Genomic DNA, 24,552 nt, shown 5'->3' on the forward strand with positions numbered 1-24,552 from the left:
CTCCTCTGATTTTCCTAACCTGTTACCATGTGGGTAGTAAATGGTAAATTTAATTTAATTTTACTTAAAAAGAGTATAAGGGGGAAAATAAGTATTTGATACACATTTTTCAAGTTTTCCCAACCTACATAGAATGGAGAGGTCTGTAATTTTTATCGTAGGTACACTTCACCTGTGAGAGACAGAATCTAGAAAAAAATCCAGAAAATCACACTGCATGATTTTTACATACTTCATTTGCATTTTATTGCATGAAATAAGTATTTGATACAATAGAAAAACAGAACTTAATATTTGGTACCGAAACCTTTGTTTGCAATTATGGAGGTCAGACGTTTCCTGTAGTTCTTGACCAGGTTTGCACACACTGCAGAAGGGATTTTGGCCCACTCCTCCATACAGATCTTCTCCAGATCTTTTCAGGCTTCGGGGCTGTCACTGGGCAACATTGAGTTTCAGCTCCCTCCAAAGATTTTCTATTGGGTTCAGGACTGGAGACTGGCTAGGACACTCCAGGACCTTGACATGTTTCTTTCGGAGCCACTGCTTAGTTGCACTGGCTGTGTGTTTCGGATCTTTTAGTCATGCTGAAAAAGACCCAATCACGACCCATTGTAGCATCGGCGTCTCTGCCCCCTGCCAGGCAGAGACGCCGTCCCCCTTACCGCCGCGGTCCTGCTCCGGTGTCTTCCGGCCTCCCTGCAGCTGCTGCTGGTGCACGCAGCTTCCCTGGCTCTGTGCTTAGGGCGCGCACGCGCTCCCCCCCTCTTAAAGGGGCCGCGCGCGCCATCCTAAAAAGTCCCCGGCCAATGGCTGGAGGACTTTCCCTAGAAAAGGCACCTCCTCCAATATGGAGGTGCCCGTGCAAGGTTGTTGCTTTGTGTTACTTACTTTGCTTCAGCCCTCAGGTCCTCTGCAAGTCAGTCCTGTCCGCCAGTCTGATCTTGAGCCCAGTCCGCCAGTCTGACTTCTCTCCAGCCCGACAAGTCTGCCTACAGTCCAGTCCGCCAGTCTGTCTATGGGCTCTGCCCGCCTGCTTACCTGGAAGCACCTGCCTGTTACCTGCCGTGCCCACCAGCCTGCTTACCTGCAAGCATCTGCCTGTTACCTGCCGTGCCCGCCTGCCTGCTTTCCTGGAAGCACCTGCCAGCTATCTGTTGTGCCCGCCTGCCTGCTTACCTGGAAGCACCTGCCAGCTATCTGTTGTGCCCGCCTGCCTGCTTACCTGGAAGCACCTGCCAGTTACCTGTTGTGCCCGCCTGCTTGTCTACCCGGACCACCCGTCTGCCTGCCTGCCGAGCTCATCCGCTGTACCGGTCAGTTCCTGCCTTCTGATCCGTGGGAGCCACCTGCTCTCACACAAGGTCGGTCCCAGAGTGGCACCTGGTCCCTCTGCTCGGTTCCTCCCTGGTTCACGGAGTCGACTGAGCCGCCGTGCGATCTCGGTTGGGCCGAGTAGATACTTAATCACGCCCCACTGGTCCCTCCTTGCACCGCAGCACAGAGGTTCCACCACCCGGATCCGTAACACCCATCTTCAATGTTCTTACTGAGGGAAGAAGGTTGTTGACCAAAATCTTGTGTTACATGACCTCATCCATCCTCCCTTCAATATGGTGCAGTTGTCCTGTCCCCTTTGCAGAAAAGCATCCCCAAAGTGTGGTGTTTCTCCCACCATGCTTCACAGTTGGGACTGTGTTCTTGGGGTTGTACTCATCCTTCTTCTTTCTCCAAACATGGCAAGTGGAATTGATACCAAAAAGTTCTATTTTGGTCTCAGCAGACCACAAGACCTTCTCCCATGCCTCCTCTGGATCATCCAAGATGGTCATTGGCGAACTTAAATGGGCCTAGACATGTGCTGGCATGAGCAGGGGGACCATGCGTGCCCTGCTGGATTTTAATCCATGACGGCGTAGTGTGTTACTAACGTTAATGTTTGAGACTGTGGTCCCAGCTCTCTTCAGGTCACTGACCAGGTCCTCCCGTGTAGTTCTGGGCTGATTCATGACCTTTCTCAGATTCATCCCTACCCCACAAGGCGAGATTTTGCATGGAGCCCCAGACCAAGGAAGATTGACAGTCATCTTGTGTTTCTTCCATTTTCTAATAATTGTGCTAAGTTATTGCCTTCTCACCAAGCTGCTTGCCTATTGTCCTGTAGCCCATCCCTGCCTTGTGCAGGTCTACAATTTTGTCCCTGGTGTCCTTCCTTAGACAGCTCTTTGGTCTTGGCCATGGTGGAGAGGTTGGAGTGTGATTGATTGAGTGTGTGGACAGGTGTCTTTTATACAAGTAACAAGTTCAAACAGGTGCAATTAATACATGTAATGAGTGCAAAGTAGGAGGGCTTCTTAACCACTTCGCGCCAGAGCCTGTTTTTGCCTTCGTGACCGGGACAATTTTTTCAATTCTGACCACTGTCACTTTATGAGGTAATTACTCTGGAACGCTTCAACGGATCCCCCTGATTCAGAGATTGTTTTTTCGTGACATATTGTACTTCATGATAGTGGTAAAAATTTCTTCGATATCACTTGCGTTTATTTGTGAAAAAAATCGGAAATTTGGCGAAAATTTAGCAATTTTCAAACTTTGAATTTTCATGCCCTTAAATCAGAGAGATATGTCACACAAAATAGTTAATAAATAACATTTCCCACATGTCTACTTTACATCAGCACAATTTTGGAACCCTAATTTTTTTTTGCTAGGAAGCTGTAAGGGTTAAAAGTTGACCAGCGATTTCTCATTTTTCCAACAAAATTTACAAAACCATATTTTAGGGACCACAACTTATTTGAAGTGACTTTGAGGGGCCTTTATGACAGAAAATACCCAAAAGTGACACCATTCTAAAAACTTCACCCCTCAAGGTGCTCAAAACCACATTCAAGAAGTTTATTAACCCTTCAGGTGTTTCACGGGAATTTTTGGAATGTGGAAGAAAACAATGAACATTTAACTTTTTTTCACAAAAATGTTACTTTAGACCCAATTTTTTTATTTTCACAAGGGTAACAGGAAAAAATGGACTACACAATTTGTAGAGCAATTTCTCATGCGCGCACTGATACCCCATATGTGAGGGAAAACCACTGTTTGGGTGCACTGCAGGGTACGGAAGGGAAGGAGCGCCATTTGACTTTTTGAATGTAAAATTTGTTTGAATAATTAGTGGACGTCATGTTGCGTTTGGAGAGCTCCTGATGTGCCTAAACAGTGGAAACCCCCCACAAGTGACACCATTTTGGAAACTAGATCCCTTAGGGAACTTATCTAGATGTGTGGTGAGCACCTTGCACCCCCAGGTGCTTCACAGAAGTTTATAATATTGAGCCGTAAAAATAAAATTTTCACATTTTTCCCACAAAAAATGTTTTTCATCCCCTAATTTTGCATTATCATAAGGGTAACAGGAGAAAATGCACCTTGAAATTTGTTGTGCAGTTTCTCCTGAGTACGCTGATACCCTATATGTGGGGGAAAACCACTGCTTTGGTGTACGCCAGGGTTCGGAAGAGAAAGGAGCGCTATGTTGGCTGGGATAGGTTGCAGACACCATGTCACATTTGAAGAGTCGCTGACATGCCGAAACAGCAGAAACCCCTACAAGTGACCCCATTTTGTAAACTACACCTCTCAAGGAATTCATCTAAGGAAGTAGTGAGTATTTTTTAATTTTTAAATTTATACCATTGGACAGTGAAGAAAACATAATTATATTTTTACCCCCAAAAAATGTTTTACCCTCAGATTTTACATTTTCACACAGGGTAATGGGTAAAAATGGTGCCGAAATGTGTCACAAAATTTCTTCTAAAAGTGGCAATACCCCATATGTGGCTGTATCGTACCGCTTAGCCATACGGCGAGATCTGGGAGGGACGGAGCGCTATTTGACAATTGGAGAACAAATTATTGTAGAATAGGCATTTGGATTTGGGAGCACAACATTTTCTGAATTTCTTTTGGGGGGCAAGGGCCATTTCGCTTTTCCAGAGCCTTTCTGCTACCAGTAGCTTGGAAGTCCCTTATATTTTTAACAGATGACGGACCTGAGTAGGGACTAGCTTTTTTTGAGGACATTTTACGTAACATTTATCCGGCGCTCGAGGCTGAGCACTTACATCGGGGTTTCCATCTAAATTTCCAAGTGATGTAATTCAGATGAAACCCCTGCGGGATCCATTCACTGTAATGAGGCAGCAGAGTTACTCTGGACTCCATCTGGCCTCTGTTTAGCGGTGTCCTTTTTTTCAGAAGTGCACAAAACTGTGGCCAACCGCACTTTTATGCATGCCTAAAAAAACTGACACTGTGGGATCACAGGCCAGATGGCATCCACAGTGGCCTATATCTGCCTCATTACAGGGAATCTTCCGTCATGGGTTTCGGCTGAATCACGTATTTCAGAGATTTACACGGAAACTCTGGTGTAAGTGCTCAGCGCAGAGCGCAGGATAAATGTGCGCCGAGCCTTACTGCTATCTTTGGGAAACATAATAAACAAATCAGTAGCAGGTGAAGAATTGGTTTTATTTATTTTTTACGCCGTTCATCGTGCGGTATAAGTGATGAGATTACTTTATTATTCGGGTCGGTGCGATTACAGAGATACCAGATTTATATCGGGTTTTTATGACCGACAGCTGTCACACACTAAAAGACGCTTTTTTTACATTGCCATATTTTGAGAGCTATAATTTTTCCATATTTCGGCCAACAGTCATGTGACGGCTTGTTTTTTGCGGGACGAGTTGCCATTTTTATTGGTACCAATTTTTGGGTACGTGACATTTTTTGATCGCTTTCTATTACGTTTTTTGGGAGGTAAAATTAACAAAAACCAACAATTCAGGAATTGTTTTTTGAGGTTTTTTTTTATGCCGTTCTGCGTGTGGTAAAAGTGATAAGGCAGCATTATTCTTCGGGTCAGTACGTTTACAGCGATACTACACTTACTGTATTTTTTTTTATGTTTTGGCGCTTTTACACAATAAAACAATTTTATAGAAAAAATATTTTTTTTGCATCGCTTTATTCTGAGAGCTATATCTTTTTTATTTTTCGGCTGATGGAGCTGTATGGCGGCTTTTTTTTTTTGCGGAACAAGATGACGTTTTCAGCGGTACCATTTTTATTTCCATTTTGCTTTTTGATCGCATTTTTTTTCCACTTTTTGTTTGGCGATATGATGAAAAAGCATAGTTTTTGGCTCCGTTTTTTTTATTTTTATTACGGTGTGCACAGAAGGAGTTAATTAGTGTGACAGTTTTATAGATCGGGTTGTTTCGGACGCGGCGATACCAAATATGTGTACTTTTTTTGTTTTTGTATAAATATACGGATTTATTGGTTTAATATTTTATTTATTTATTTTTATTTATTTTGTGATTTTTTTAACAGTTTGAAAACATTTTTTAGACTTTTTTTTTTGACATTTTTAACTAGTCCCTGTATGGGACATTAATTTTTATTTTTCTAATCACATTTCTCATGCAATGCAATAGACATGTATTGCATTGCATGAGAGCTCTGCTGACAGTTTTACACTGTCTGTCTCCTGCTAGAGTTCAGCTGCAGGCTGAGTCTAGCAGGACACCATATATGGCAGATCCGGAGGCGGTCATGTGGCCTCCGGCTGCCATGACATCGGCAGGTCCTGTAAGACATCAGGGGGCTGTCGGAGAGGTAAGTGGACGACCCCCTCTCCTCTCACTATCTTCTAAATGCCGCAATCACTATAGATCGCGGCATATAGAAGATAGCAAAGGGTTAACATCATTGGGACCTGATCCAATCAGGTTCCGATGATGTCCCGTCAGAGCTGTCGCTCTGCACCGCACCCGCAGTACTTGCAGGACCCTGTGGGTCCTGAGGGTTGCGGGACCACTGACCGTTCATAAACGTCGGCGCTGCACAGAGCCCAGGCAGCGCCGACGTTTATGTACAGTGGGCGGTCTGGAAGCGGTTAAAGAAAAACTAACAAGTCTGTGAGAGCCAGAATTCTTCCTGATTGGCAGATGATCAAATACTTATTTCATGCAATAAAATGCAATTTAATTATTTAAAAATCATACAATGTGATTTTCTGTTTTTTCTTTTTAGATTCTGTCTCTCACAGTTGAAGTGTACCTACGATAATAATGACAGACCTCTCCATGCTTTGTAGATGGGAAAACTTGCAAAATCGGCAGTGTATCAAATACACTAATAAATAATAAATTTTCCCCATTGTATATGTATAATGCCTTAAAGTGAGATTACACATACTGTTCAGATATGCCAATGACAGGCAAAGCTCATCCGTGCTCCTGCTCTAGGCTGCTGAAAGGGTTTTATTTACTGACTGGCTAAATTCCCAATTCCTTAATATTTCACTATGTATTTTATGTAGATCTCTCTCCCCTCTTCTTTGCTGATGTGGGCCCATCAGGAGCGGGTTCGAATGACTTTTCATTTTAAGAAGCATTTGCAAGGGCTGCAGAAAAAAGGAAATAGGACAAGTGCAAAACACCTAATGCAAACTGTTAATGAACATGTCCAAAATCACATTCACTACTACAACATTTAAAAAGCCATATTAAAGGATGGAATTTCATTAATAATGTGATCCTAAAATACTCCTGTGACTTCTACATTTGTGGATAAGGACGAAGTAATTTGACTATTACTTAATTAAAAGGAATCTGTCAGCAGTTTCTGCAAAACTGCTGACAGAGATCATTAGGAGACCTTCCAGTGCTGATTTATCATCACAGCAAGACCGAAGAATTAAAGTATTATTGCAGAGAGTGACACCGATGCTCCCACAAGTGCTACGGAGCTTAATGCTGAAGTCCTTTCCAAATTCTATATCCTTGGGTTTCTGCTGCATCCAGGATGGACTGTACAACCATCAATCAAAGGGAACTTGAAAGATTACAGTATATTTACTATTAAAGAGAAGCTGTCAGCAGGTTTTTGCTATGTAATCTGAGAGCAGTATGATTTAGGGGCAGAGACCCTGATTCCAGCAATATATCACTTACTGGACTGCTTGGTGCAGTTTTGATATAATCCCTGTTTTCTCTGCTGCAGATCTAGCGGTGCTCTGAATACTGAGCTCTGTATAACCCCGCCCACACCTCTGATTGGCAGCTTCCTGTGTACACTGTGTATTGTCAGCAAGCTACCAATCAGTGGTGGGGGCGGGGTTACACCGATTAGCTGGACTGCCTGGCACGCGACACCTAGTCCTGCAGTGATAATCTCCTTCTGATAAAACACTGATTGCATTAAAACGACAGGAAGCTGCTGAGTAAGTGACACATCCCTGGAATCAGATTCTCTGCCCCTTCATCATGCTGCTCTCAGATTATACAGCAAAAACCAGCTGACAGATTTTCTGTAAGTTTAATGTATATAGCAGGGGCAAAAATATAGTAATAGTTATGAGTGGTATATGTGCACCATGTGTCCAAAGTGTCAGTGGTGCATGTGCAGAAAGTGGGTAACGCATTTGGACCACGAGTCCAAGGTGTGAGTGGTGTGCGTCTAATGAGTAGTATATTTGTAGATTTGCTAAAGCTTGCCAGTAGTGAATGTTTAGTTTGTGTCCAGGGTATGAATGGCATATGTGCGGCATGTATTCAGCATAGAGGTGGCAGCTGTCCAGTGCATGGATGGCATTTTGTGTTTAGAGTATGGGTGGTATGTGTGCAGTATGTGTATGGTATATGTGTAGCATTTGTACAGTGTTGTGTGCAGCATGTGTATGGTGTGTGTGGCATTTGTACAGTGTTGTGTGCAGCATGTGTATGGTGCGTGTGTAGCATTTGTACAGTGTTGTGTGCAGCATGTGTATGGTGTGTGTGTAGCATTTGTACAGTGTTGTGTGCAGCATGTGTATGGTGTGTGTGTAGCATTTGTACAGTGTTGTGTGCAGCATGTGTATGGTGTGTGTGTAGCATTTGTACAGTGTTGTGTGCAGCATGTGTATTGTATGTGTGTAGCATTTGTAGAGTGTTGTGTGCAGCATGTGTATGGTGTGTGTGGCATTTTTATATTAGAGTTAGGACTGTCCCATAAGGGTTGCCGTGAAGTAGCGGGATGGCTTTCACATTATTTTGATCAAAATTATGTTAACTAAATACTCTTTATTATTTATTATTATTTTTGCACTGTGCTATTGATACATCTACTTTCAGTTATTTGGGTATTTTTCTTGTTCTTGGTTTCTCCCTGTTTAATGGCCTTGTGTGAACATGCATTTACATTTTGCATGCACATCAATTTACGTTTCAGTTCAGACCTTCAGGTTTTTTCTTTGCAGTCAGTATGCTTTAGTGCATATAAAAGGGTGTGGCCGCCCTTTGTCTGGGCTGAGACGCTCATTTTGCCTCGGTTTTATGCTTACACTAGGGATCAGTCTCTCTGCCCTTGTCCATATGTATGTCACTTGACAAATGGTAAGGTTTTTAATGTGGCCTATATATTTAGACTCTCTGTAAGGGGTGCACGCGTGCTGGGGTGTGCACGCGTCTTCTTGTGCAAAGTGGCTTCGGAGAGAAGTGGCAGTTATTTCAGAGGCAGTTAGTCAGGGCAGGAGTCAGGTAACAAACACTTTGACCACTTACTCTCCTTAAACTATGTTTCTGTTAGCTCTCACTTTTTCCTCTATAGTCCTCCACTTTCTAATAACCCCTCAAATCCCTACACCAAGTAAGAAACTCATCATCTCTCCCTCTATCCTCCCCATTCATCTCACCTCCTCCTCCAAATTATTCCTCAACATTCAATCCTGGATCTCCAAACACAGACAGCCACCTCATGCTCTCTCTTGCTCCCACCTGCTAACACTTTCTCTGCTCCTCCTCACTGCTGGAGATATCTCTCCAAATCCTGGTCCTCCTCGCCATATCCCCACAGTTACTTCTACCTCCTATCCACGACCTTCCTCAAACTGTCGCAACCCTTCTAACCTCATACCCATCCAACTAATACCCACCTCCTCAGCTATACTAACAGGAGCTCTATGGAACGCTCGCTCTGTCTGCAACAAACTTTCCTTCATCCACGATCTTTTCATTACAAACAAACTCTCCTTCCTCGCCATCACCGAAACCTGGCTCACCCCCTCTGACACAGCCTCCCCAGCTGCCCTTTCATATGGCGGATTCCACCTTTCCCACACCCCCCGCCCCAATGGCAAACATGGTGGAGGCATAGGTTTCCTCCTATCAGAACTCTGCGCCTTCACCAAAATCCCACTGCCACCCTCCATTACACTCCCCTCTTTTGAGGTGCACTGTGTGCGCATCTATTCCCCCTCCAACCTCCAACTGGCCGTCGTTTACCGACCCCCAGGGCAAGCCACCACCTTCCTAGACCATTTCACTACCTGGCTGCTTCACTTCCTTTCCACTGACATCCCCACTATCATAATGGGTGACTTCAACATCCCCATTGACACTCCCCACTCGTCTGTCTCTAAGCTCCTATCCCTCACTTCCTCCTTTGGACTCACTCAATGGTCTTCCACACCCACCCACAAAGATGGCCACACACTGGACCTCATCTTCACCCGCCTCTGTTCCCTATCTAACCTCTCTAACTCACCACTCCCTCTCTCTGACCATAACCTCCTCACATTCTCTACCCTCTCCTCTCCGGGTGCACAATCCCCACTCCACAAACTCACACACCCTCGCAGAAATCTCAAACACCTTGACCTACACTCTCTCTCTGAATCCCTCCTTCCTCTCACAGACATAAATTCCTTGCACGACGCAGACGTTGCTGCTGCTTCATATAACACCACAATAGCTGCAGCTCTAGACTCGATCGCCCCTCTCACACACACCACACCTCGCACATTCAACAGGCAACCCTGGCACACTAAACTTACCAAAGAACTGCGCCGGGCCTCCAGGGTTGCGGAGCGGAGATGGAAAAGGTCTCACTCCATCGAGCACTTCATCGCATTCAAGCAATCCCTCACTAATTTCAAGTCCGCACTCACTACAGCAAAACAAACCTACTTCTCATCTCTCATATCCTCCCTATCTCACAACCCTAAACAGCTATTTAACACTTTCAACTCTCTCCTTCGTCCCCCAGCACCTCCTCCCTCTTCTCTCATCTCAGCTGACGACTTTGCCTCATTCTTCAAACAGAAGATTGACACCATCAGACAAAACTTTGGCCTAAAGTCCACACAACCCCTCCTCATATCTACTCAACCCTCCTCCTTCAAACCCCACTTCTCCACCATTACAGAAGGTCAAGTCTTCTCTTTACTCTCCAAATCACACCTCACCACCTGCGAACTTGACCCAATCCCATCCCACCTCATCACTAACCTCACCTCAGTCTTCATCCCAACCCTAACCCACCTCTTCAATCTATCACTAACAACCGGAGTCTTCCCCTCATGTTTCAAACATGCCGCAATCACACCCATCCTCAAAAAGCCCTCCCTTGACCCTTCCTCTCTGACCAGCTACCGCCCCATATCACTCCTCCCCTTTGCCTCAAAACTTCTAGAACAACATGTCCACCTTGAACTGTCCTCCCACCTCTCCTCCTGCTCCCTCTTCGACCGTCTACAATCTGGCTTCCGACCGCATCACTCGACTGAAACTGCCCTGACCAAAGTCACCAACGACCTACTAAATGCCAAATCCAAGCGACACTACTCCATCCTCCTCCTTCTGGACCTGTCATCTGCCTTTGACACAGTGGACCATTCCCTCTTACTCCAGATTCTCTCATCTCTTGGCATCACGGACTTGGCTCTATCTTGGATCTCCTCATACTTAACAGACAGGACATTCAGCGTCTCCCACTCACGCACCACCTCCTCATCTCGCCCCCTATCTGTCTGTGTCCCCCAAGGTTCAGTTCTAGGACCTCTGCTCTTCTCCATCTACACCTTCGGCCTGGGACAGCTCATAGAGTCTCACGGCTTTCAGTATCACCTCTATGCTGACGACACACAGATCTACCTCTCTGGACCCGATATCTCCTCCCTACTAACCAGAATCCCACAATGTCTGTCCGCCATCTCATCCTTCTTCTCCGACAGGTTTCTAAAACTCAACATGGATAAAACAGAGTTCATCATCTTTCCACCCTCTCATTCACATCCCCCATCCGACCTATCCATCAACGTCAATGGCTGTTCACTCTCCCCAGTCCCACAAGCTCGCTGCCTCGGGGTAACCCTGGACTCTGATCTCTCCTTCAAGCCACATATTCAAGCCCTTTCCACCTCCTGCCGACTCCAACTCAAAAACATCTCCCGGATCCGTGCATTCCTCAGCAAAGACTCTGCAAAAACACTAGTGCATGCCCTCATCATATCCCGCCTCGACTACTGCAACCTCCTGCTCCGTGGCATCCCTTCCAACACTCTTGCACCTCTCCAATCTATCCTAAACTCTGCTGCTCGACTAATCCACCTGTCCCCCCGCTATTCCCCGGCCTCTCCTCTCTGTCAATCCCTTCACTGGCTCCCTATTGCCCAGAGAATTCAGTTCAAAACTCTAACCATGGCATACAAAGCCATCCACAACCTGTCTCCCCCATACATCTGTGACCTAGTCTCCCGGTACTTACCTGCACGCAACCTCCGATCCTCACAAGATCTCCTGCTCTACTCCCCTCTTATCTCCTCCTCCCACAATCGTATACAAGATTTCTCCCGTGCTTCCCCCCTACTCTGGAACTCTCTACCCCAACATATCAGACTCTCGCCGACCGTGGAAACCTTCAAAAGGAACCTGAAGACCCACCTCTTCCGACAAGCCTACAACCTGCAGTAAACACCACTGCACGACCAGCTCTACCCTCAACTACTGTATCCTCACCCATCCCTTGTAGACTGTGAGCCCTCGCGGGCAGGGTCCTCGCTCCTCCTGTACCAGTCGCTGTCTCGTTTTGTTAAGATTATGTAAATGCTTTTGTTATGTATATCCCTATCACATGTAAAGCGCCATGGAATAAATGGCGCTATAATAATAAATAATAATAATATTAGAGTTAGGACTGTCCCATAAGGGTTGCCGTGAAGTGGCGGGATGGCTTTCACATTATTTTGATCAAAATGATGTTAACTAAATACCCTTTATTATTTATTATTATTTTTGCACTGTGCTATTTATACATCTACTTTCAGTTATTTGGGTATTTTTTTTGTTCTTGGTTTCTTTCTGTGTGTGGCATTTGTACAGTGTTGTGTGCAGCATGTGTATGGTGTGTGTAGCATTTGTACAGTGTTGTGTGCAGCATGTGTATGGTGTGTGTGTAGCATTTGCACAGTGTTGTGTGCAGCATGTGTATGGTGTGTGTAGCATTTGTACAGTGTTGTGTGCAGCATGTGTATGGTGTGTGTGTAGCATTTGTACAGTGTTGTGTGCAGCATGTGTATGGTGTGTGTGTAGCATTTGTAGAGTGTTGTGTGCAGCATGTGTATTGTATGTGTGTAGCATTTGTAGAGTGTTGTGTGCAGCATGTGTATGGTGTGTGTGGCATTTGTACAGTGTTGTGTAATTATGTACATGGTGCGTGTGTAACATTTGTACAGTGTTGTGTGCAGTATGCGTATGGTGTGTGTGGCATTTGTACAGTGTTGTGTAATTATGTACATGGTGCGTGTGTAACATTTGTACAGTGTTGTGTGCAGCATGTGTATGGTTGTGTGTAGCATTTGTACAGTGTTGTGTGCAGCATGTGTATGGTTGTGTGTAGCATTTGTACAGTGTTGGGTGCAGCATGTGTTCATGTTTCTATCTATATAGTGTATCTTTTATACACTGCTCAACAAAATAAAGGGAACACTCAAATAACACATCCTAGATCTGAAGGAATGAAATATTCTCATTGAATACTTTGTTCTGTACAAAGTTGAATGTGCTGACAACAAAATCACACAAAAATCATCAATGGAAATCAAATTTATTAACCAATGGAGGCCTGGATTTGGAGTCACCTCCAAAATTAAAGTGGAAAAACACACTACAGGCTGATCCAACTTTGATGTAATGTCCTTAAAACAAGTCAAAATGAGGCTCAGTATTGTGTGTGGCCTCCACGTGCTTGTATGACCTCCCTACAACGCCTGGACATGCTCCTGATGAGGTTGCGGATGGTCTCCTGTGGGATCTCCTCCCAGACCTGGACTAAAGCATCCGCCAACTCCTGGACAGTCTGTGGTGCAACGTGACGTTGGTGGATGGAGCGAGACATGATGTCCCAGATGTGCTCAATTGGATTCCGGTCTGGGGAATGGGCAGGCCAGTCCATAGCTTCAATGCCTTCATCTTGCAGGAACTGCTGACACACTCCAGCCACATGAGGTCTGGCATTGTCCTGCATTAGGAGGAACCAAGGGTCCACCGCACCAGCATATGGTCTCACAAGGGGTCTGAGGATCTCATCTCGGTACCTAATGGCAGTCTAGCTACCTCTGGCGAGCACATGGAGGGCTGTGAGGCCCTCCAAAGAAATGCCACCCCACATCATACTGACCCACTGCCAATCCGGTCATGTTGAAGGATGTTGCAGGCAGCAGATCGCTCTCCACGGCGTCTCCAGACTCTGTCACGTCTGTTACATGTGCTCAGTGTGAACCTGCTTTCATCTGTGAAGAGCACAGGGCGCCAGTGGGGACTTTGCCAATCCTGGTGTTCTGTGGCAAATGCCAAGCATCCTGCATGGTGTTGGGCTGTGAGCACAACCCCCATCTGTGAACGTCAGGCCCTCATGCCACCCTCATGGAGTCGGTTTCTAACCGTTTGTGCAAACACATGCACATTTGTGGCCTGCTGGAGGTCATTTTGCAGGACTCTGGCAGTGGTCCTCCTGTTCCTCCTTGCACAAAGGCGGAGGTAGCGGTCCTGATGCTGGGTTGTTGCCCTCCTACGGCCCCCTCCACATCTCCTGGTGTACTGACCTGTAGCTCCTTGTAGCGCCTCCAGCCTCTGGACACTACGCTGACAGACACAGCAAACCTTCTTGCCACAGCTCGCATTGATGTGCCATCCTGGATGAGCTGCACTACCTGAGCAACTTCTGTGGGTTGTAGAGTCCGTCTCATGCTACCATGAGTGTGAAAGCACAACCAACATTCAAAAGTGACCAAAACATCAGCCAGAAAGCATTGGTACTGAGATGTGGTCCCCACCTGCAGAACCACTCCTTTATTGAGGGTGTCTTGATAATTGCCAATAATTTCCATCTATTGTCTATTCCATTTGCACAACAGCATGTGAAATTGATTGTCAATCAGTGTTGCTTCCTAAGTGGACAGTTTGACTTCACAGAAGTTTGATTTACTTGGCGTTATATTCTGTTGTTTAAGTGTTCCCTTTATTTTTTTGAGCAGTGTATATCAAGAATATAATCATCACAGATTTAAAATGCTCACATGTGGACATTTACTTGTCGACAATGGTTATAGTTTTATATTTACAGTCATGGCCGAAAGTGTTGGAACGCTTGAAATTATTCCATAAAATGAAGCGTTTATCCCAGAAAATAATTGCAATTACACATGTTTGGAACAATACAAAAAAATAGAATTTCACACAAAACTCCAAAAATGGGCAGGACAAAACTGTTGGCACCTTTCCAAAATTATGGGTAAACAACTGTGATTCAAGCATGTGATACTCGTTCAAACTCACCTGTGGCAAGTAACAGGTGTGTGCAACATGAAAATCACACCTGAAACCAGATAAAAAAGGGAGATGTTGACTCAATATTTGCGTTGTGTGTCTGTGTGTGCCCCACTAAGCATGGAGAACAGAAAGAGGAGAAGAGAACTGTCTGAGGAATTGAGAACCAAAATTGTTGAACAGTATCAACAATCTCAAGGTTACAAGTATATCTCCAGAGATCTTGATGTTCCTTTGTTCACGGTGCACAAAATAATAAATAAGTTTACAAGCCATGGCACTGTAGCTAATCTCCCTAGATGTGGAGGGCAGATAAAAATTGTTGAAAGATAGTCTGGATGGAGCATAAGCAATCCCAATCAAGCTCCAAAGAAATGAAAGCTGTCCCTGCTCAGGGTGCATCAGTGTCAGTGCGAACTATCCATTAACATTTGAATGAAATGCTATGGCAGGAGACCCAGGATGACCCCACTGCTGACACAGAGACATAAAAAAGCTAGACTGCAGCTTGCCAAAATGTACTTGGGAAAGCCAAAATCTTACTGGGAAAGCGTCTTGTGGACTGATGAGACCAAGATAGAGCTTTTTGGTAAAGCACATCATTCTACTGTTTGTATACCGAAAACGGAATGACGCCAACAAAGAAAAGAACACAGTACCTACAGTCAAATATGTTGGAAGTTCAAAGATGTTTTGGGGTTGTTTTGCTGTCTCTGGCACTGGGTGCCTTGACTGTGTGCAAGGCATTATGAAATCTGAAGACTGCCAAAGGATTTTGGGTTGCCATGTATATCCCAGTGTCAGAAAACTAGGTTTGCTTCCTAGGTCATGAGTCTTCCAGCAGGACAATGACCCCAAACATACTTCAAGAAGCACAGAGAAATGGATGGGAACAAAGCACTGGAGAGTTCTGAAGTGGCCAGCATTGGTCATGATCTAAACCCCATTGGACACCTGTGGAGAGATCTTAAAATTTCTGTTGGGAGAAGACGTCTTCAAACATGAGAGACCTGGAGCAGTTTACAAAAGAAGAGTGGTCCAAAATTCCAGTTGAGAGGAGTAAGAAGCTTGTTGATTGTTATAGAAAGCGATTGCAGTTATTTTTTTCCAAAGGGAGTGCAACCAAATATTAAGTTGAGGGTGTCAACAATTTTTCTACGGCCCATTCTTGGGGTTTTATATGAAATTATGTCCAATTTGCCATTTTTTTAGTTGTCTGGTGTTGCTCCAATACACACAAAGGAAATAAACACGTGTATAACAAAACATGTGGAATTGCAATAATTTTCTGGGAGAAATATTTCATTTTCTGGAACAATTTCAAGGGTGCCAACCCTTTTGGCCGTGACTGTATCTTCTGGATGATATATTCTTGTAGATTTTGTGATAGATTTTTGACATGCGAGCATTCCCCCAAGAAACCTATAGATTGCAGCTGTTATCTCTCCGTCGTGCTGATATTGACAAGCGCCCTGCAACAGTGAATTATTTATTAGAAAGGAAATTGCATAATGGGCTTTTACTTGTATTGATCAACCCTCAATTAAACTCAGAGGCTGCAATATTTTACCCATCTCAAGATAATTCCAGGGACTTGTAACAATTATCCGCATGACTTTGTTACAAAATACATTATTTATTGATGATGTGAGCTGGAGTTTTGCATCTTATGAGCAGATGTAAGATTTTCCAACGTGACAGCTGATTTTATTTACATATAAATAATTCAGATAGCCGTTGGAAGGTGAAGACTAATGGCCGAGCAATCCTGCTTAGTCAATCATTAGGTAGTAAATTATAATAAGCAGTTTATAAGACTGTAAAGCTCTCGAGCTATTAAAAAGTATAGGGTCAACCATGGTGAACTTACGGTGGACCTACACCTAAAGGTAGTGGTTTCTATGGGCTCAATGAATAGAGGGGACATATTTTTGATTGCTCCCATTGTCTTTGCTATTGTGTAGTGAGAATATGTGCAATTCAATGTCTCAAAATAAACTGATAACTGAGTACCCTGTTATTTACATGTACTATTACTATATATCTATTTGCTTACTACATGGTATTTGCTTACTTTGTTTTTTTTTGGGGGGGGGTTTTGTCTGTGGAATGGTCACAGGGTGATTGTGCTCTTATACATTACACATATACCAACTTATGCCCCAGCTCATTTCTTTGGTTTTCATGTAGTTTCTTGTACTTTGTACAAACAGGGCGGCGGCCCCCCTTTTTGAGCTAGGCATCTCATCTATATAGCATCCCATGGATGGATGTCTGAATAGTCAGATATGGGTCCTGCTCTGCCCCTTGCATATAGAGGTCACCTTACACAAGGTTAAATTTTAATACTAGAGACAGGAAACGACCGTCCCGATTGGATGCACCGTGTCGTAGTGGGATGCTTTTATACTTTTTTGATCAACACAGTATTAACTAAGTATCTTATGTCATTTAAATGTATTATTTACTTACTTATTTTGTTTTTTTCTTGAGTTTTGTCTTAAAAAAGGACATTGCCATATCGGGTTACCACTGCCATAGACTGCTGTACTATTTGGTCTTCAAAAATCTTTAGGTAGGCTGTAAGTTTTTAAAGTATCAACTAAATGAATGCCAGGACCTAACGTTTTCCTACAGATCATTGCCTAGAGGAGTGTTCCCCAACTTCAGCCCTCAAGTGCCACCAACAGATCATGTCTTCAGGATTTCCTTAGCATTACACAGGTAACACCTGGGCAACACTAAGGAAATCCTGGAAACATGATCTGTTGGTGGCACTTGAGGGCTGGTGTTGGGGAACATTGGCCTAGAGCAGTGCACCATCTCCACCGGCCGGCCTCTCTCCAATGCATCCTAGTACCATGTCTTACCAAGGTAAGCGGAGCAAACACACCTGAACATTGATATGATGTAAAAGAAAATGTGATTCAACCAGTCAAAGCGGCCTTCTTCCATTGTTTCATGTTCCCAGTTCTGATGTTAAATTACATACACAGTTACATCATCAGCTGAGTTTAAATGACAAAATAGCCTATTGTTTAAATCAAGTCTTTGTGTTATATATTTTTTTTAAATTGTAGCCACTTTTTTTTTTTATAGATGACAGTCTAGAAATGTTGCAATTTTTACACTGCACTGGCCACTGAGTCTTTTCTTTCTGGGAGTATAACTTACTGTTGTTTCAGGAAACAACATATGTACATAACCACAATGAACAGACTCCGACCCTATCTTTTGTATTCACGCATCTAATGAGCGAGTGCAGCGGAACTGTGACATCACTGATTGTGATTGGTGGATCCTGTGTTATCAGCTGTGTCACCTATCATTACAATCCGGCCTCTGATGATAAAGAAACTGTTGTAAACTGTTCCTGAAAGGCAAGAAGTATGAGTCTAAAATAGCCCCAGCGGCCAGTATGAAAATTGCAAGATTACTAATTTTTTTAACATTTTTTTTTATATAAAAAACAATATGTAATGACATTTTCTGACAACACTTCCTCTTTAACTACAACAACATATTACTCATATCCAATACCCTAATCCTCTTCTTTTCTATAAGAATTTTTTTGTATTTTGTTCAGCTGTCAAAGACTTTTTAAAAAGCCCTCGCTAAGTACCAGGGATCTCCCCTCCTAACTTAAAAAAATACACCTCTCTTGTGATTTTATTTCCAATGCAAATTAAAATATTTTATGACTTCATAAGACATGAACACATTGAAAAGCAAAAATCTGTGTTTCCTTTTTTCCTCCCTTGCCCTTATAATATATTTGCATGTGTAATAAGACAGTGCCGCTTGGAAGGTAATGAAAACCATAAATTAGAGAGGTCGTTACTGGAGCAAAGCGAAAGCAAATGAAGTCATATAATTTTAGAGACAGGATCATTACTGTGTTTAATACTGATGACTTCTAATTAATATATTTAATAAAAATCCAAATTAATTCTCTCTGCTCCACAAAGCACTTTAAAATAACAATATTTTTTACCCCTTGTAATTCCATGCTTTCCGACCTCGAACCCCAATTTTTTTTTTAGTTAATTGGTGCTGTATTCTGATTAAAAAGATTCCCAAAATGTTTTTTTTTTAACTTTCTTTCCCTCCAGACTTTAGCATCAGAGCTGTCCACCTATGTTCCTGTAGTCCTCTCTTCTCTCCCACTCCACTCTAAGTGACCATCTGATAATACACATAGGAACGTCCCACAATATCGCTAATTGGCTCTTTGACAAAGTACGAGAATTGTTTTATCTTCTGGGCAGGTTCTGGAATGAGAAGCGAAAAAGAAGTTCTGCGCAGGCACCAGAATTGCTTCTTGCGCATGCGCAGAGTAAGCAGAGAGGCCAGCGAGGAGATCTGCCTCGGAATGGTCATTTGTGACCTTCTGACCATTTGGAGTAGCAGAAATAAAGAGCCTGCACACTCTTTGACATGTGACTGGACCTTAAAATCTGTTTTTTTCTTCATTCTCCCATGCTATGCCACTACATATAGAACATGTCTGAAGTGAGATATGACGGGCTGTCCAGTGCATATCAGTCCCTACATCAAATTAGCTGCAACTATTAGAAGCCAATATTCCTGCAGAATGACTTTAACACCTAGTGGAATCCATGGACTACTGTGAAGACCAAAGGAGGTCTGATGTGCTACTAGATGGGTACCTGTAATAAAATGGTCATTCAGTGTAGATCATCATTGATTTGGCCATCTATATGTCCAACACACATATGATATAAGATAAGGGCACATGTGATACATACACATCATGGATAAAGTGAATTCATATATGACATGTGCTCTTATTGGATCTTTGTGTGTTAAAGAGGCTATGTGACCCCTAACAAAGTATGTTTCGAAACACAGAAGTGCACAGGACCTTGTTTTTATGGAATTGCAATGTAGTCTGAAGATAAAAAAAGACACCATATGTCCATAAAAGGAATACTTTTGTCACTTTCAATAAACTTTTTAGGTAAAGTTAGGTTATGCCTCGTGCAGGGCATGAGGGGCGTGGTAAATAAGACAGAGATGATCTCTTTCAGGTTCCTTAAATGCCACCGTCACGCAGCGCCCCTCACGCCCTGCATTAGGGATTACACAGATTTACATAGTGTTCCTTTAGTTACAATAAACCATTTTTAAGAAGGTCTTGCTTTATTCACCCTTAGCCACGTTCACACTATCAGTATTTGGTCAGTATTTTACCTTAGTATTTGTAAGTCAAAACCAGGAGTGGAACAATCAGAGGAAAAGTATAATAGAAACACGTCACCACTTCTGGATTTATCACCCACTCATGATTTACAATACTGACCAAATAGTGAACATGCGACTGAGGCCTTACAGTGGTAATCCACAGACGTCCCCTAGACAGTGGACATTTACAAGTTCTTTTGCCACTATGGAGGCCGTGAAAGATAAATTAGTTTAGGCTGAATCTTCAGGCAGATCATTTACTCACCCAGAAGAAAGGAAAGCCATAATCTAGTAGTAGACAAGATCAATCTTTATTTCATCTCTTACCACAATTAATCATTTACAAGAATATGAGAGCTTTCTCTGAGTAACTTACCTCCTTGCTCATCCAACATAACCAAAGTTCTGATTCCGGCATCTTTGCTCTATATTCCCGAAATAGAAAAATAGACAAGTCAGTGATAGAGTAACCAAGACTGTGATAAAAGCAAACGTCATATATTCAAGGAAGAAACAGTAGGAAATCACAGTCTTTGGGATCCATTCAAACCAGATCCATCATAACTGTGAAAGTTGCGTTATGAGTGGGAGTCATAATACAAGTGTGAACAGACAGCTACAGCTAGTATCTCCTACTGAACATTTATTACACTTAACAACAGGTATCAATCAATAGGATGTTTTCTAACTCAGGTAGAAGGCAATAGAGAGACGAGCAGCCACCACTTTCCTCATTCAGGAGGATCGGGGATGAGTAAACTCAAGTTCTGAAGATGAGTGTGGGTCCTAGAGGTGGAGACCACATCCATCAGACATATATGGCATATCCGTTTATTTCTTCCTGTTACATGTGAATACTCCTTGCTGAGAAATTTTGGAAGATCATCATTTTACTGGCACCTTGCTAAATTACCACAAATTTTTATTGTTAGGTGCCCCAACCAAGCCCCTCATTTTTCTTCACTCCACAGAACAAAATGGAGCATCAGTTTGGTCATTCAAAATCTATCAGACTTTTAGGAGCGCCAGAAACCAGACTCGACTGCCTTTGTATTCAAACTCCCCCTCACTAGGGTTGCCCTGTGCGTAGGAATGGAGGACCTGAGAGTCCCAAACTAGAGGTCAGTAGGTGTCCAAGATGGGGTCTGCATTCCATGTGGAGGCCAGGCCTGCACAGGTCTTCATTATCTAATAGCAAATAGGACTGGATTTACCTCCACTAGTCCACTGTCTACAGCCAGTTGCCTTTATTTCATGTATACAATTTCTGAGATCTCTGAGTAAAGTCAGCACATTTGGGCACTAGAGCCCCCTTGTTCTAGAATAATTGTAGATCTTAGAGCACAAATTTTGGTACCATGATTTTTGGCACATGTCTATGACAAGTCAACTGAACATTGGGGTTGTACGAAGTTTGGACGGATACTGGTTAACTGCCAGATCGCTGGAGGTATAGCCAGTGGGATCCCCAGCAATCTTGAGGTTGGAACTTTGGAGTGGTCAGTAATGCTCACCTCTGCCCTATTTATTGAAGATAGCCAAGAGCAGCGTTCATTTGGTCTTCGGCACTTCCATGAAAAATTAATGTCACAGAGGTGCCCATGATTGACCATCACTCCAAAGCCCTGATTTCAAGGTTGTTGTGGGTTCCAGTGGTCGCACCTTCAGTGATCAGGAAATTATCCAATATCCCCAAGATTGTTGGTGGTCCCAGTGGTTGTACCTCTAGCGATCAGGAAGTTATCCAATATCCACAAGATTGTTGGTGGTCCCAATGGTCGTACCTCCAGCAATCAGAAGGTTATTCAATATCCCCAAGATTGTTGGTGGTCGCAGCTCTTGCGATCAGGAAGTTATCCAATATTTCCAAGATTGTTGGTGGTCCCAATGGTCGTACCTCTAGCGATCAGCAAGTTATCCAATATCCCCAAGATTGTTGGTGGTCCCAGTGGTCGTACCTCTAGCGATCAGAAAGTTATCCAATATTCCCTAGATTGTTGGTGGTCCCAATGGTCGTAACTCCAGCGATCAGGAAGTTATCCAATATCCCCAAGATTGTTGTTGGTTCCACTGGTCGCAATAAGGAAGTTATCCACTATCCCCAATATTGTTGGTGGTCCCAATGGTTGCACCTCCAGCGATCAGGAAGTTATCCACTATCCATTGAATCGGGGATAACTCCCAAACTTGGTTACAACCCCTTTAAGTTTCTGCCTTAATTTTTGAAAACTGCAGCTTCTAATGTGCCTTCCTGTATTACATAGTATCTTTCTACAATCATTCAAGTCACCAATAAATAGACACATAAAATACAAGAAGACATAAAATAGAGATCACATTCTAGACGTATCATAAAAGAAGGTTAAGATCTAAATTTCTTCTAGACATTTTCCGTTCTTCAGAATAATAATAAAGATTCTAACGAATGCTGGAGAAATAAATGATGCACATAAAGATGTGTTATGGCATAATGACACGTCCTACAGTCAAACAAGACACTAAGGAGAGTTGTCAACTGCCTAGAGACGCTCTGATACTGTGCAGGCAAGTTTTGTGGACAGGCATTAAATGTGAACACTCAACATAACCCAATAGTGTCAAACAGGTCTGTAATAAGCGGAAAGTAAACTCAACTCTCAGAAATATTTTTTGTCAAAATGGATTATTTAAATAATTACATTATTTCAGCCTTTCATTTTCTGTTAGGCCATGCTATAAATAATGCCGTACTGTACATACATGATTGCTGATAATGATCAGAAATACAAAGTAAATCCCGGCACCTAAAGTATAGTTATTATACCTAATGGCCATCTTCTATCTTCTGTTCTGAGATCGGTGCCATGTTCTCCTCCGATGCTGAAATGCGGGGAGGGCTGTGGAAAGTCTGAACCACGCGTCCTCCTGCCTCTCCGGTGATGTAGGATGGACCAGCGTCAATCACAATGGTGTTGTGCCCATCCTACATGAATGGAAAGGCAAAGGAGGAGAGCCTCAGCTCTCGCTTTGGAGAAGAGGAGAACTGGGCACCAATCTCAGAACAATGGAGGACAGAATATTTAATATGGGGGGTTGAGGGTTCACTTTAAGGGTCTCACTGGCACAACAGAAGAGCAGAGAATTCTCTGGGATGTGATCTAACAATGGAGTTCTTTCACAACAGGTCCCAATGACTTCTCCCAATCCAACACGCAGGGTTGTGGAGTCGGAGTCGGTGTCCATTTTGGTGGAGTCGGTATAAAATGGACCGACTCCAACTCCTTAAATATATAATAAATTGAGTACAGTAGTTCAATGTAGTTTGTGGGGAATATTTTTTTCATAAGAATTTGGGAAAGTTATTGTAATACACACGCCCGGGCTGAGTGGCGTGTGCGTGTATATGTAGTGATTCCACTGGACCGTGCCGGAGAGTGAATGCCTGGAGGGGCGTAACTAAGTATCCACCCGATCCGACCAGGGTCGCACGACGGCATAAGACGCCAGTGCACCAAGGAGAAACCGAGCAGAGGGACCAGGTGCTACTCCAGGACAGACCCCGGACACGGCTGTTGACCCACACAGGGGAATACAGGAACAGGCAGGTTAGGCTGGCACACAGACTGCTGGGTATAGGCAGACACGGCTGGTATGCAGACTGGCGGATGCTGGTAAGCACGACTGGTATGCAGGCAGGGAGGTACTGGCAGGTACGACAGGTTGGAGCACCAAGTAGATAGGACCCAGTACAGACTGGGACTCAGGAACAGAACAGCAGATGCGGTGGACAAACAGCAGAGTGAGGCCGCCCAGAGCGGCGAGCAAGAACAGAACAAGACGAGACCGCCTGGAGCGGTGAGCGAGAAAAGAGCAGGACAAGGCCGCCTGGAGCGGTGAGCGAGAGAGGAGCAGGACGAGACTGCCGAAGCAGCGAGCAAAGGGTCAGAGCAGAGCGAGACTGCCGGAGCAGCGAGCAAAGGGTCAGAGCAGAGCGAGACTGCCGGAGCAGCGAGCAAAGGGTCAGAGCAGAGCAAGACTGCCGGAGCAGCGAGCAAAGGGTCAGAGCAGAGCGAGACTGCCGAAGCAGCAAGCAAAGGGTCAGAGCAGAGCGAGACTGCCGAAGCAGCGAGCAAAGGGTCAAAGCAGAGCGAGACTGCCGGAGCAGCGAGCAGAGGGTCAGAGCAGAGCGAGACTGCCGGAGCAGCGAGCAAAGGGTCAGAGCAGAGCGAGACTGCCGGAGCAGCGAGCAAAGGGTCAGAGCAGAGCGAGACTGCCGGAGCAGCGAGCAAAGGGTCAGAGCAGAGCGAGACTGCCGGAGCAGCGAGCAAAGGGTCAGAGCAGAGCGAGACTGCCGGAGCAGCGAGCAAAGGGTCAGAGCAGAGCGAGACTGCCGGAGCAGCGAGCAAAGGGCAAGAGCAGAGCAGAAACCGCAGGAGCGGTGACCAAGGCAGAGCAGGCAAGAACCGCCGGAGCGGTGAGCAAGGCAGACAGGGCTCTGTTCACACAGAACAGACTGGAAGGGAAAGGCAGAACCAAGTACACACAGGATACTTGCAATGAAGTAGCGAGTGGACTCTAAACTCACAAACGGGAGTACAGGGACAACGAGTAGGAGTTAGGTACGGGATCAGATTCTGCAGGAAAAGGGAAGGTACGGACATAGAGAAAAACAGGTAACAGGCTAGGAGAGTATTCAGACAAGAAC

The 24,552-nt window shown here is 44.1% G+C and overlaps 1 protein-coding gene across 2 annotated transcripts in view; it reads right to left on the bottom strand.

Annotated features, from left to right (window-relative positions):
- The window catches only part of SNAP25 (synaptosome associated protein 25), a 117,618-nt gene that overhangs the window by 22,444 nt on the left and 70,622 nt on the right, over window positions 1–24,552 (bottom strand). For both annotated transcript variants that reach the window (XM_073672230.1, XM_073672229.1), the window contains exon 4: window positions 20,245–20,293. In XM_073672230.1, the coding sequence (XP_073528331.1) occupies window positions 20,245–20,293 (49 nt within the window). The remainder of the gene's footprint in view (window positions 1–20,244; window positions 20,294–24,552) is intronic.

The sequence above is a fragment of the Phyllobates terribilis genome, unplaced genomic scaffold, assembly GCF_046119375.1.
Source record: "Phyllobates terribilis strain yellow unplaced genomic scaffold, ASM4611937v1 Scaffold_3__8_contigs__length_932513732, whole genome shotgun sequence".
NCBI classification, from domain to species: Eukaryota; Metazoa; Chordata; class Amphibia; order Anura; family Dendrobatidae; genus Phyllobates; species Phyllobates terribilis.